Below are 14,810 nucleotides of genomic sequence, written 5' to 3'. Positions count from 1 at the left end.
CACTTGCTGCTATCGTTTTTTTGTGGTTTCTTTATACAGTGAGACACACAAGCTTTGTTTGCGTGTGTATATAATGTACGTGTAAAGTACAATCATCAGTTTGCTCTGGTGTGAAGTTGTGTGGGGTCTGAATTGATAAAATCTCAATTTAAGGCATCACAGGGTCTAAACTCTTGGTCATATTGATAATGTTATGAGGAGAAAAGGCCTTCAAGATGGAAGAAAACAAAGCATCATGAAAGGATCAGCGAACAATCTGCCAATGAACTGGCGCCCCCTGCTGGCCTTTCTTTTTAATAAACTCAAACTATGGATAATGAAAGATTTTGACTTTCTGATTTGGCAAGGTGATATGAAATATAGCGCACAGAAAATCATATCATTTCACTTAAAATTAACTTTGTTTTTCATATTCCTACATATATCTCTTGTTATTACTCATTTACGGATATAAAATACTGTTATTTGTTTATTCTTCTTACTGTTTAGCCTGTAAGATGCTATTCTAGTTACCTGTTCATTTATGATATTAGTGGATTGTTTGATCCTGTTATATGTTTATTCTTTAGGTGCTACCTAATCAACGATAGTGGAAGTAGTAGTAGTAGTAGCAGCAGTAGTAGTAGTAGTAGTAAACTTGGTCATATGGCCGAGTTCAGTTGACCTGAATCAGCTTGTATTAAAATGCCTCCTTCCTTTACAAACAACAGTGTGGATACATACATATACTGAAATAATTCAGCTGAAGAACTTGAAATCGAAGGAAAAAAAATTCCTCTAAAGTAAACAAGATGCTTACGTCCTCAGCTTCCTATTGTGCATATAAAAAAGATACTGTTTTTCTTGGTGATCTAGAAAATCTCTTCAGGTTTACCGTATCACACATAATGCAAATAAATTCAACCATTCACTAACTATAATTCCCTAAAGCTTATATAAGTAAATATGTTTCATAAAAAAGGTGTAGATAAATCGGAGGTTAAATGCCGGAACTTAGAAAACGTGAGAAACACAAAACACAAAGAAGCAGATAAACACATCAGTTTGGAAGAAATAGCACCAACCAATGAACAACGGTCCTGTTTTCATTTAAAGCCGTCTAACAGGAAAGAAAATATAAATGTTGCTTCCATGTACGTTCACATCTACATCAACAACTGCAATGCTCATCTCAATCTGTGCCGACAGAGAAAGACTGTTGCGCTGCACGTCCAACGCTACACTGAAATATCTCCACAGTTTTCTGTCTCCAACAGCTGCTGGATTAATGCTTCTCCCCTGCTGCTTTTGGCTCAGCGGCAACTTCGCCTACCCACGTCTGAGGGCCTTTTGGAGTTTTTAATTTCTGTTTCAAGAAAAAAAAAAAAAGTGTTTTTGCATTATTGCAAAAATCAAGTCACATTTTTTTAGAAACACTCTTTTTTTTTTTTTTTGCTGGAGCTCAGGTGGCACCTGTCTCCTGTAGACATTGTGATGTTTCAGCTAAATAAACAAAATTCCATTGTTACACAACTCAAAAGCTCCTTCTCTGTTTCCCAATTTTAAAGAAAATGAAATAATAACTGAGCTTGAGAGTGATCAGAAACAACTGTCGCTTGCTTTCCAAACGCAAAAATCCACTTTTCTTCTTTTCCAGTTCTCACTCTGCTGTTCACTCCCAAGCTCCCACTGGACTCTCCGGGCCCTCTTCTTTCATTACTTTCTATTTATTTTCAGGGCTCTTTAACGATTATACTGAGGTCATGGGAATATTGTAAGAGAAATATTTCCTTGGCTATTGTTGCTGCTTTAATTGTTTGCCTATAAAAGTACTTGGAAGACCGTTAAAGACGGAGAAATACAGTTCCAACTGTGGCAGCCTTATCCAAAGATTTACACTCCCGCCACTAATATGTCAATAATACAGCTCCTATAGACATTCATATGTTAAGTGTAAGGGCTGAGAACACGACACATAAAGTTTTTAAAGTGAACATTTTAGAAGCACACTGTTTGCTCCTCACAGTTTATCAGAGGAAAATGGCATTTAGTTAGTTAGTTAGTTAGTTAGTTAGTTAGTTAGTTAGTTAGTTCATAAAAAATGTATTCTTTCTCCTCCCAGTTCAAACAGAATAACTTTATAGTGGTAAATACCAGACATGTTACTGGGAACAGTTCGCTGACTCTGCTGGCCAACACGGTGACGACAAGTGTCACAAGCCACAAAGCAAAAACAAACGCAGGGACATCTAAAAGGTTCAACGAGGATCAAGGCTCATCCATTGCTTTGGCCTGGTACAGATTACTAGACAGTGAGTGGAGCGATGAGCACTCAGCAAACCGACACACCTTGATACATTGCACCTGTCAGAAAAGGAGTATTTTGCTTTGGTACAGTCTAAATACTGCAGCTCAGTCTCACGTCTCGCCGACGGTGAATAATCAGTACTTTCAAATCTCGTGTCACCCTCCCCATCACACCTGTCGCTCCGCATCCATGTGCTTTTTGAACGCACAGGCTCCATTTGCAAACCTCTCCACATCCCGTAAAGATCAGAGAACAGCTTTAAAAGACATGCATAAATCCTTACACAAAAACACAAACAAACAAAGCCCAAGCAAAACTGGGGTCTCCAAATTGCTACCTTTGCAACCATTAAATTACAAGGTAACTTTACAGTTTATACAGCTATAAAAACATAATTACCCACAGTGGGTTTATGAATACTGCGGGTTTCAAAATAAGGTCCCTTCGAAAAGCTAAATACCTTCCTGTTAATTTGTTCCCTTTTTCCCAGGCCTTTGATTCAACCGCTGCGGCAAGATAAATGTTTATAAATCACTGGGTTTGCAGGAGAGACACTTTCCGGGAGCGCGTGAGCGTGTCGGCCCTGAATGAATATGGTTTTGATTTGGGGGACGTGCCAACGCTCCAGCCAATGCTAATCGCTGGGGAAAGCTTGTGAAAACCATGATGGATTTCACAGACATGGGTTTTTCAGCTTTGGGGTTTCATCACAAATCCTTTTAAGCTTTTTATGTAATTTGGTTAAATATACAGAATCCCTTTTATCTTTTTATGTGTCCATTTTGGACCCGATGGTCTTGTTGGAAAGTATAATATGGAGGCGGAAATTCCCATAGAAATGGATTTGTGTGACGGAATCTACAGTGTGTTGTGTGCGTTTGTTTCTCGGTACGATGAGAGAACAACTCAGCTTCTGGCTCTCACCAACATGGAACTCAATTTTCAATGAGAAACACAACAGATTCATCCATCCTTGTTTATCTAACTGTAGGTGAAGGCGGGTGTACAGGTCATAAATCCACCACGGGTAAAACAAAGAGAGACAGAAACACACACACACACACACACACACACACACACACACACACACACACACACACACACACACACACACACACACACACACACACACACACACACACACACACACACACACACACACACACACACACACACACATCTACAGGGAAATCTATAGTGGCCAAACATCTGTACATGGATGTCTTTGGACTGTGGGAGAAATCTGTGGTACCCAGAGAAGACACATGCATGAGAGAACATGCAAACTCTACACAGACTCGTGCCGTCGGGCGCCTAACTTCGGTGGCGAGGCATCGGAGCAAATCTCAGCTCACTGTAGTCAACTGCAGGGTTACAGGGCAAATACACAGAGAGACAGACGACCACTCACACTCAAAACACTTTCCGTAATGTTATTAGGAGAGATCAAATAATCTGCTTTTCTGACTTGCGATTACTACAATATTTGAAATGTATGAAGTATAAGTAAGTATAAGAAAACACATTCTCCCAAATGCAGCGAAATGTCTTGTTTGCAGTATCAACTACTGAATTTTTACTTAACTGAAGCAATAAAATATGACAACCCTGGTTATGCTGCCTCGGCATATTTTGTTGAACACAACTGTGTTTGTATGAGCTGGTGGAAGACTGTTGGAAAGCTAAATAATTGAATTTAATGGTGTTTACGGGGTACTTCTCGAGCACAAACTCAAAAACCTTTTACTGCAATACAGGGCCGAGAAGAAAACGTAAGCAATAAGCAGTACTGAAGAGAGCTCAATCGAATCAAAACCTGCAATCAATTATAAAACATAACAAACAAATATTCCAGAATCAACTCTCACAATAACAGGATTGAGACAGAAAGTCTAAAGTGAAACTCCAGTAGAAATCTATGCACCATAAGAGCCTTGAGGTAAAAGTTAAAAGTGGGTTTAAAACGACCTCAAATCAACTGATGTACTGCTCTAAGTTCAATATGATGAAAATAATAACAACAATACATTAAATCTGCATATCCGCATAGAATAGACACAAGGGCATCAATAATGACTATCTTAGTGGAAATATGGTCAAAATAACTGAGCAGAAAAAACATTATCAACAGGCAAAACTGTAGATGGCATCTTTCTGAAAGCACAGTATTTTATTGTGAAGAACTTGAACTCCCTCGTGTGGCAAAGTTAGTGTACTACTCTTGCACTACTACTACTCTTGCAGTGGGAGCCATTTGATTGATGCAGATGTGCTAACGACATGTACCTCACTGAGGAAGAAAATCTAAAAAGGAGTCTGCAAAGTAACTACGTATTCTTATATTTGCAATTACTCCTTTATTTAATTAGCAGCTGTTATCAATCAACGTGTATTCATCACCTTGCACAGCACTGGTTAAATCACACAGGATCAGGGCTACTAGTAACCCACAATAAACCCACAAGTCCTGACTGAACAGAACCAACATGGAGCCACAGTTATTATAGAATAAAAACACAAGCAGCGGGGTCCTTACCATGAGGAGTGAGGCAGGTGATCTTAGTGAGAAGAGGGCTGTTCAAAAGCCAACACTTTGCAGGCCACGAAGCAGAGAGAGCAGCAGTGTGCGTGGGCTTCGTGTCTCCATCAACTCTTCCTTCAACGTGATGATGGACAGGCTGCAGCTTGACAAGCTGACATCTTCCTCCTGCAAACTATGGAAACTTCTGCAGTCAAACTTTTCACAGGTGCGTGACATGACAGCTCCAGGCTGCGTCGGTCACAGGGTTCTGTTTCCTTGTGTTGCTTTCAATTTAATAGAACAACCTTCAAAATAATAGCAATTAATCATTTTGTTTGTGTGTTTGTTTACAATAAACCCTGATGAACTTGTTAGTCTCAAGCAATCGTCACCTCATCTGGTAAAGTAAATGTGTTATATGATCAAGATCAATTATCACTCAGCAGCTTTTAATAAAATATTTTATCAACAAAGAAAATGACTTCTGTTGGACACACTTTATTACAAAGACATCATTAGTAAAAATTTATTCGAAGCAAGGGTTAGTGTATTTATCTTTTAAAATGAGGGTTTTCACAGATCTACAACATTAAATTAGTGTCTGATGGTGTTCTAAGGAGGTACGGCGGTGGAATAGTTAGGTCTGTAAGGGTTCAAAACTGCCCTTTCGGTTTCTCTCTGTGCCTGCGTGAGATATCTCAAAGTATTCCAGCTTTGGGCACAATCATAAATCCTTGCTAAGGGGAATGTGACTCTTCTCAAGGTATGAATCTGTCCGTCTTTCTTCGTGCTGTGACGTCTTATTGACCTGTGACCAGGGTGAACCCAGCTCTTACTGTCAGAGCCAGAAAACCTGCGAACCCAGCATGGATGAAGAGGGCCAGCTCGGGCACTTGGGTGGTCCCTTGGGTGTTTTCACTGCAGGTGATGGTTGCTGGTCTGCATAGCTTCACTGTCTCCTTTATCTTTATAGTTGCTTGTATCCACGCTTGACCTGCTTGTGTAGGGACAGCTCACACTAACTGCTGGAAGGTAAGGGTGTACCATTCTTCTCCACCCTTGGAGTCCTGTTTCCTATGATACTCACATCCCCCTTCCATTAATTTGACAATTTTCTTATTGGTGCCCCCCCACCACACACACACTTCTGGTTATCATTCAAATTTAGTCTTCTTCAGTCTCTCTCCTGCCCTGCTTCTCTTATTAGTTGTTGGATAATAGTGGACATCTACTATTTTGTCTGTTCTTCCACCCCACATTGTTTTATCCATCTATCCATGCAATATTTCACACACCATGATCGCTTTTGTATTCAACAAAAGAACGAAAAGGAAGCACCAATTCTAATCACTCACCACTGAGATCCGGTATCAAGATGTGAAATTGAGTTGTTGAAAATTGAGAAAACATTTATAACACATTAAGATCTCAAAGACGACATAACAATGTGGCTTTCAATTCATAGAAAAAGGGTTTTCTCAAATAAAACACAGCCATCAGGTCCTTGTTCTATCTCTACCATTGTTATCTCTTCAGTTATATGCAAGAGGTAACTGTTTCAGTGTGCCATACATATACGAGATAAATATCTTGTTTTCCTGATTGTTATACCTTGCTGCAAGAGAAATGTCCAGTTATCTACACTGAGCGTGACACATACAGGCAAGCATAATATGCCGAAAATCTTCACAGAACTGCTTTCTTTCTTTGATTAAACAAAAAAATACTGGCTGAGGTAGTGCAGAGTGAAACAAGTATTTATTATAAACCGCTGTTTGTTGCTATTATTCAGCTGCCCTCCAATTCGCCCACTCACCTATCTACCCAGTCCATCAATCACTTTGCAAGGTATCAAGTCGTCCAGGGTGACTACAAATATTTGCACATTTGAAACCGATACGGTGGCTGGAGTCAGGAGAGGGGCGGCTTGCAGCCAGCTGTGTAAACACAATCTGCCTGATTCATGAACCCACCTGTGTGAGCTACTAATGGTCCAAAATGAGGCCAGAGCCTCTGCAGCACTGATTAACCACTGCAACAGACTGATAAATATACAGTACACAGAGGAAGGTAGGTGGTCTGAGAGCGAGAGAGCGAGAGAGAGAGCGAGCGAGAGAGAGAAATTCTTGGCGGTTTCAACCATTCTAATCATCTGTTGTCAATTTATTTGACCTCATACACACAACTGTGACTCCATGCATATCTGCCAGGAACTTCTGGCTTAATACTTTGTGCTGACTAAACATTTGATTGTGTGTATATCACAGAGCACAGAGAAAGAAAAAAAAAAAAGAGAGTAGATGACGTGTGTGAATGCCCGCAAGTACAGGGAATATAGAAAAGTAAGCATAAAAAGCCAAAGCAGGAATACCGTGTAAGGTTTCACATCTAAAAGTCTTCGTTTCTCTGAAATTTTCAAAATGTGGATAAAGTACCACAGTTATGGGAATAATGAGCAATTATGATCTTGTTTGTAATTTATGATGTTACTTCTGCAGATTATTTTTAACTGAAAAAATATAAATTAAAAAAATAACTGGTTCCAGTGACATGTTTCTCTGCTGGATTTGATTTCATTAACATTTTGAATAGCACATATTTTCTTAATTTAAACCTCAAAAATCATCTCGTCAGCCAATCCCCTCAAAAGGACTTGCCACAGCAAGTTGTTTTTAATTCAGTGTGGAAAAAAGTAATACAGTGTACATTGATAACATATCTTTTCAGAGTGCCATATACAACCTGAGAACAGTCCATACTTGTTTATCAGTTATCAGTGGTTTGACACAGAAAATTCTAATTTAATTCGGTGTAGTACAGAATAATACGATATGCATTTATAACATGTCTTGGCTGCAAATTATATGGCACCTACCAAGATTCAAAATCTTAACTTTAGACAAGATTATTTGGCTTGTTTACAAAATATTTCCTTATATTTACTTTATTTATATGTACAGTATCATTTAAAAATAGATTTTAAAATGTTATTTCATGATTTCATATCAAGTAAACTTTACCTGCTGCATGGAGATACTTTCAGTAGTTTTAAGTAATTTTCTTCTCAAATATTGTGTTTCTATCTTATATTTGGACTACCTTTTTTTTTTTTTGCAGTATTCACAGCTCAATCTAGTTCAGTTCACACACCTTTATTTATCTCACCAGGGGCAATTCCTTTGTAGCTTCCCAGCAAACATTTACATTCATGGAATAACCTGAGAAGAGTCCAAACTTCTTTAACAGTTCAATTGTGACACAGCATTTGCAAGTCGCACTCTGGAATAACTTCACTAAGCATTGAAATCTCCATTAATTCATCAGAGCTATTGCCACTTTTCCCCCACAGAAAGGCAAATGCATTAATCCTTGGTGCTTTCGGAATCTTTGGCGTGCTTACGCTTGTGTTTATCGAGATTTGACCAGGTGGAAAACTTTTCATCACAAGTAGCACACTCATAAGGCTTCTCCCCCGTGTGCAATCTCATGTGTCTATTCAGGTCCGCTTTGTAGGCGAACGCCTTCTTGCACACGTCGCACGGATACGGCTTTTCACCCGTGTGTGTCCTGACGTGCTTTTTCAAGGTGTCGCTCGTGGTGAATCTCCTCTTGCAGTAGGTGCACTTGAAAGGCTTCTCTCCTGTGTGCACTCGCTGGTGGTTTCTGAAAGCGGAGGAGTCTGTAAACCCTTTGCCGCAGTCTTCGCAGGTGTACGGCTTCTCACCTGTGTGAATTCTGATGTGCTTCTTCATGTTCACCAGAGCGCTGAAGCTTTTATCACAGGTGCTGCATTTGTACGGCTTCTCCCCGGTGTGAACTCTGCGATGCAGGTCCAGGTTGTAGATCCGGTTGAAGCCGCTGCCACAAACTTTGCACTTGAAGGGCTTTTTATTGGCGTGAATGACCACGTGTTTATTCAAATCCCAGCTGTCCCTGAACATTTTCCCACAAACGTCACACTTGAAGGTTTTGTCAATGGTGTGAGTTCTCATGTGAAATTTGTAGTTTTTGAAGTTACTCTTGACTTTACCGCAAAGGTCGCACTTGTACGGGTTTTCATCGTCGTCCATCTTATCACTGGATGTGTTCCCTTTTGCACCGGCCGCTGGTTCAATGCTTACTTTCGAAGTCGTCTTTTTTTTGTGTTTCTCCCTTTGTTTTTCCTCTTTACGTCCCATTGAGGCCTTCTCTTCCCTTCGTGTCTTTCTTCGAGTCGCACTTTCACCTGATGGTGCGCTCTCGTCATGATCTGGTGTTGCCTCTTTACTCCTGGAAGACACAGCGTTTCTACTTTTGGTCTTCTCATCTTTTAACTCGTCACTTCGTGTTGATTTTGTTCTCTGGTCATTCGATTTCTTATTTTGTGCTGACTTCTGAACTTTAGTTCCAACTTTCCCGTCTCTGGGTTTCTTATTTTTCGTGGGTTCTGTACTGGGTGACGCTGTGTTGTTGATGCTGGACGTCTCGTCCTGTGATGATTTGGTGTAACTAGAATCTGCTGCACTGCTTTTACCGTTTTGATCTTTCTCTGCTGATTCACAACTTAAAGTTGATGTTAAGGCTGTTTTCTCTTCTCCGGATTTACCATTTGCTGTTGGATCTTTAGTTGTATTTGATGTCGTACTTGATATCTCCTGATGACAAGTTGAATCTGGTGCTGATTCGTTTTTTTCCTCATGTCGGCCCTTTTTGGACACTGAGCGAGTATTCGCACTTGATTTTTCACTTGTTCTGTGATCAGTCTCCTCAGTCAACTTGGCTTTTTTTCCCCTACTGGTGGTTGATACCATTTTTCCATCACTGGATCTTATTTTACCTTTCGGAGTCGGACTTCCACTTGGCATTGCCCTCTTTCTAGTACTACTTGGACTTGAAGTTGGTATTCCATCACTGGATTTCTCTTTTTCTGCAGAAGTACTTGTATTTGACTTTGCTTTCTTATTGCCACTTGTACTTGCTGTGGATTGTCCGTCACTGGGTCTTGAAGGTGGACTTCCATTGGATGATTCCTTATCATTACTCTTTCTTTCGGTTAAAAGTTTAACACTTTGAGATGATCGTGCGGTATCATTACATCCCTCCGCAGGTGGTGGCTCGGCACTCTGGGCTGATGTGGAATCCGCACATCCAGCTGATGTTTCTTTCCCATCCAAGGTTTCCTTATTCAGCGCAGCCTCAGATTGTTTATTTAATAGTAAATTCTCCGCCGTATTTTCAACGTTTGATATCAAGTCAGTGCATCTGTCTGCTGTTGTGCCACAGGATTCATTTGTTATTGGTTTAGTGTTTTTAGTAGGTGCTGTTTTCTCAGTCTGACTTGGCTCGATTCTACTGGCAGTGATTGTGTCCTCAACAGTAGATTTCTCTTTTGATGTTTGGTCGCCGCCCGTTGATGATTTTGTGACCTCACTGTCGAGTTTCTCAATCGCTGTTGGTTCAGAACTACCAGCTGGAGTTGTGTTTGCGCCATCACTTAGTATCTTGGTATCGTTAGTTGGTATTGCGCGACCATCAATAGAGTTTATGCGACCTTGATTATCAGGTTCACTCGGGTTGTGAGGCGAGGCTTGTTGGTCACCGTTTGGCACCGATACCACAGGAGCAGAGGATAGAACTTTGCTTGAGAGGTCAGGCTGAGGATCTTCATTTGCTCCCCTCTGACTCACATCAGGATTCAAACACTGAGACTGATCACTGCCAACACTTGCCTCGTGAGCTGGAGTCGAATTAGACGCACAAGCGTCCTGCACTTGGGCAAGAGGAGGCTTTTCATGTTGGATGCAAATCTCTTCGTGTTCATCTTTAATGTGAATCACATCTGGTGGACGCAAATTGGAACCCGTCTCATTGTTATCGTGCTGCTGGTTCCAGTCATCCGGTTCCCTCTTGCAGTGAGTTGTCTGAAGGTCTAAAGAGAAGAAAGGATGAGTGGGTCAGTGACAGAAGAAAGTGTACTTTGAGGTCTGTATTTCACAAGACAACATAAGATAAGTCTCAGTATTTTTAACAGTTCTCACAAATTAATAGAAAATTACACTGAGCAGAAAGAAATGGTCCAACACATGCACATTAATTAAGGTTGACTGATAATCTGCATCATATAATAATAGTAATAATAACTATTCATATTGCACCTTTCATACATAAAAAAGCAACTCAAAGTGCATCACAATTAAAAAAAGAAAAGAACATGAATGTTAAAATGTGGTTAAAAACATAATGAATGCACCAAATTACAGCAATAATATTAAATATGAGGGAAATATAAAAAATATAATTTAATTTAATGATTTAATGCAGCTGCATTAGCACATGCCAACATGCAGTTTGGGAAATACTGGACCCATCTCTGCAAAAAAAAGTGTTTTATTCTGTCAGGCAGTCAGAAATGAATGAAGGTGCAAGAATATCTTATTTAATTGCATTTAAAATCAAAGTAACAGTATTCTTCTAACTGCAAAAAAAAATTAAAATCAAGGACTGAATGAGTGTCTAAATGAAGTAGCTTTAGCGTCACAGCTATACAATGATGGTCAATTTGTAAAAACAAGGAAGTTGAAAGCTGAAGTGGTGAAACAAATGGAAAGTTAGGAGTTGTCCAAATAATTTCATTTTGGTGTCAACATGCCACCATATCACTGAACGGTCAACTCAACATCAAATTGGGTCACATGTGGCTCCTGATCTAAAATTACTTTGTCATGTAGGCAGGATTCACCTTGAAGAGAGAGAGAAACCAGAATACCCACACATGCACAGGGGGAACATGCAAACGTCCACACAAAAAGGCCCAACGCAGAAACTATCACCCACTTGCCATGAGGCGAGCATGTTAACCTTTACTCTACCGTGTGGCCTCGACCTTTCCATGTTTTTCGAAATATATTCAATAAGACATACTGGTGACACCAAGAGGACAAAAACTGGAAACATCTGGATGTTATTTATAGGTGAATATGCATGCATATGGGTAATGTTGTAGCCATATGTGTGGGATTTTCAAGGCCTCTGTCTTGACTCTGCTTCAGGTGAGGCGTCCTCAACTACGACACTCGCCTCACACGTCTTGGCGGGGATGAAGCGCTACATCCGCCATACTGGTTAGATCCGGACGCAATATAAAAAAATAAAACATAAAAAAACTGCACATGAACAGAAATAACGTCTACCAGCATTAATGCTCCGTTTTCGGAGGGGTGGTTTATTGGACCAACCTGTCCGGTGTAACTTTAACTGTGGGTTGAAGACTTTTTCCAGCAGCCTCCGCTGGCGCCTGATTTCCGCCTCGTAGTCCACCACTTTGCTCTCAAACGCTCCCAGGATTTCTTGAGCAACCTCCGTCAGTCGGTCACAGACGAATTTCCGCATACTTTGTGTGGGATACATGTCTGAAGTAAAAACGAGGTAGTAAAATTCCAGTGGGAATTTAAAAAAGAAAGGAAAAAAACTTTACTTCCGCAGAACATCTGCTGACACGCGCCTCTCTTTACTTCCGCAGAACTTGTACGGACACGTGCCTCTCTTTACTTCCGTACCAAAAGTTGTTCTTCTTTCTCGTCTGCATCTTTTTTGGTGCATTACTGCCCCCTGGAGGAGTCAATGGTACTTTTGTTCTTTTTTTTTCTTTTATTTGCACAAAATAATATAATACAGAATTACAAAAAATAAAACGTGACTGTGCAGAAGAGGAAACATCACCGAAAAAATTTAAATAAAAAAGGGTCAAGGAGAAGCAAGCAGTCAACTAAACTACACATCATATCAACTCAGAATTAGTGGAATATTATTTGGACTAGAGATAAAGAATTTCACTGTAAAAAGGGCCAAAACTTCTCCTGGAAGTTTAAAATAAAAACTTGTGTCGGAAATATACCTTGATAAGTGGAGTCGTGTAAATGACACAAAGGTGTAAAACAAACAAACGCTTTTATTCAAACGTGGGAGACATTTTACAAAGGAAAAAAAGACACTAGTGCAAAAATGTTAGTGCAATCTGTAAGTGGTCGTGTGAACGCTCACATGTGAATACTGCTGCAGACCAAAACCATGTATCTTCTTCCACAACTGACCAAACTCCTGTTTGACAATTTTACATGTCATTTATATGTTTACAGAAGACGCTTAGCTAGATTCAATTACCCAAATTAAAATCCCAAAATGCACGTTAAAGGTGTGTCGGACAAAGAAGGGGTGCCGACTGAGGAGATGCTCTTAACATATGTCTAAATATTGTGTGTGGCATTTCCTTTTTTGGCCATAGTACACAGTTTTGCGACTTGTATCCTATTTCTAAAATAAATAAAAAATGTATTTGCTTTGGACTTTGGAGCTACAAATGAAGCCCCTAGACTCTCTTTCAAAAATCATTTTCAAAGTTTTTGTTTCTGGAACACGCAGCAGACATTTTGTTGTTCCGCCTTTCGCCCGTGTGGATTCTGGTGTGAATTTTCATAGACGCTTTAACAGCAAACCCCTTTCCACACCACATACACCTGTAGGGCTTCTCCCCCGTGTGTCTGCGGAGGTGATTTTTGAGAGAAGTGTGGTACGGGAACACCTGCCCGCAGAAGCTGCAGCTGTAGGGCTTTTCCCCCGTGTGGCATCGGCTGTGCCTCTTCAGGTCGGCGCTGCGACTGAAAGCCTTTCCACAGACGTCGCACGTGTACGGCTTCTCCGTGCTGTGGGTTTTCATGTGAGCGTCACGGTTCGACGACAAGTTGAAATCCTTTCCGCAAACTTCACAGACGAAAGGCTTCAAGCCCGTGTGGGTGATCATGTGCTTCTTCAGCAGCGGCATCTTGGTGAAAGACTTCCCACATGTGTCACAATGGAAGAGTTTTCCACTGGTGTGGGTGCCTAGGCCCTCTTGGTTTAAGTCTCTGTGCGAGTTGTGTATTGGTACACCTGAGTCCTCTCGATCAGACTTAATTACTACGACTGAGACGTCGCGCGACGATTTTTCTTCATCGCTCCCCTGATTCTCCAGAAACAGTGTTAGATTGTCACCGTCATTCCTCTCCTTCCCTGTGAGATTTAACTTGGACAAATGTGTTTCCTGACTCAGTATATTCTGCTCCTCCTCCAGACTGGTCCAAAGTTCGTCCTCCTCTTTAATCTGTGAAACCTCCAGGTCATTTAGAGCCAGCCCAGACAGCCCATCGTGGTCACAGAGGTTCTTCTCGTCCTCAGGAACCTCTTCATCATGAATGGAAAAGTTTAAAATCTCTAAAAGAAAATACAAAAGGACCGTGGTTAACACATACAATTACAATTTCTACAGTGGTGGAGAATGTACGCAGTATTTCATGGGCAAAAATAGCAGAACCATCATGTGAAACAACACTGAAATGTCTATAAGCATTGTTTTACATAATCATCCTGCAAATTCTGCACATGAAATGCTGTGTACTTCTGATGTCAACAACTGATGGACATCTGCTACATTCAGGCCGCACACTGGCCAAGCTCTACAGTGAAAACGTGGTGCCAGAGACTTTGTGTCTCACTGCTAATTCACTATGGGACACTGAAAAACGCTATATTTCGCGTAGCTCACACTCCCTGTGATCTGCAAAAGAGCTGACCTCCACTTCATCATTATGGGTTGATGAGTTAGATCTTGATATGTACACCCACCCCATCCCCTGCTCCCAACGAATAAACTGAGCTATCGGTTTTTCCAGGAGTGTTGTTGCAGACCTTTGTGTTGCAGTTTGCTCTCAGGCTGTATGACTCTGTCCAGCAATCGGCGCTGGCGGCTGATCTCCTCTTGATACTCAAGCACAGTTTGTTCAAACACTCTGAAGATTTCCTCTGCAGCGGCGCTCAGACGCTCGTTCAGAAACTCCCGGAAGCAACTGCTCGAGCTCATTTTCACCGGATCGGAGGAAAAACACTCCAAAGTCACTCAGGAGACAAGAATAATCGTGAAATACACGACGCTGTGATGCTAGCTAGCGCTGAGCCGCTGACCCGGAAGTTGATCTGTAGAACCCGGAAGTT

The 14,810-nt window shown here is 40.9% G+C and overlaps 2 protein-coding genes across 2 annotated transcripts; both read right to left on the bottom strand.

Annotated features, from left to right (window-relative positions):
* Positions 1-6,552: 6,552 nt before the first annotated feature.
* Positions 6,553-12,336, bottom strand: LOC308111966 (uncharacterized protein). The gene is made up of 2 exons (XM_080467125.1): positions 12,023-12,336; positions 6,553-10,716 (listed from the first exon to the last, which is right to left on the bottom strand). The coding sequence occupies exons 1-2, from the start codon at positions 12,192-12,194 to the stop codon at positions 8,171-8,173; spliced, it is 2,718 nt and encodes a 905-aa protein (XP_080323251.1). The 5' UTR covers positions 12,195-12,336; the 3' UTR covers positions 6,553-8,170.
* A 104-nt stretch (positions 12,337-12,440) lies between these two features.
* On the bottom strand, positions 12,441-14,794 carry LOC308111965 (uncharacterized protein). The gene is made up of 2 exons (XM_080467124.1): positions 14,508-14,794; positions 12,441-14,033 (listed from the first exon to the last, which is right to left on the bottom strand). The coding sequence occupies exons 1-2, from the start codon at positions 14,677-14,679 to the stop codon at positions 13,165-13,167; spliced, it is 1,041 nt and encodes a 346-aa protein (XP_080323250.1). The 5' UTR covers positions 14,680-14,794; the 3' UTR covers positions 12,441-13,164.
* Between the last annotated feature and the right edge of the window lie 16 nt (positions 14,795-14,810).

Source organism: Lipophrys pholis (genome assembly GCF_963383615.2).
Source record: "Lipophrys pholis genome assembly, chromosome: 7".
NCBI classification, from domain to species: Eukaryota; Metazoa; Chordata; class Actinopteri; order Blenniiformes; family Blenniidae; genus Lipophrys; species Lipophrys pholis.
The sequence above is the reverse complement of the archived record's forward strand: the minus strand, read 5'-3'. Positions and strand labels throughout refer to the sequence as shown.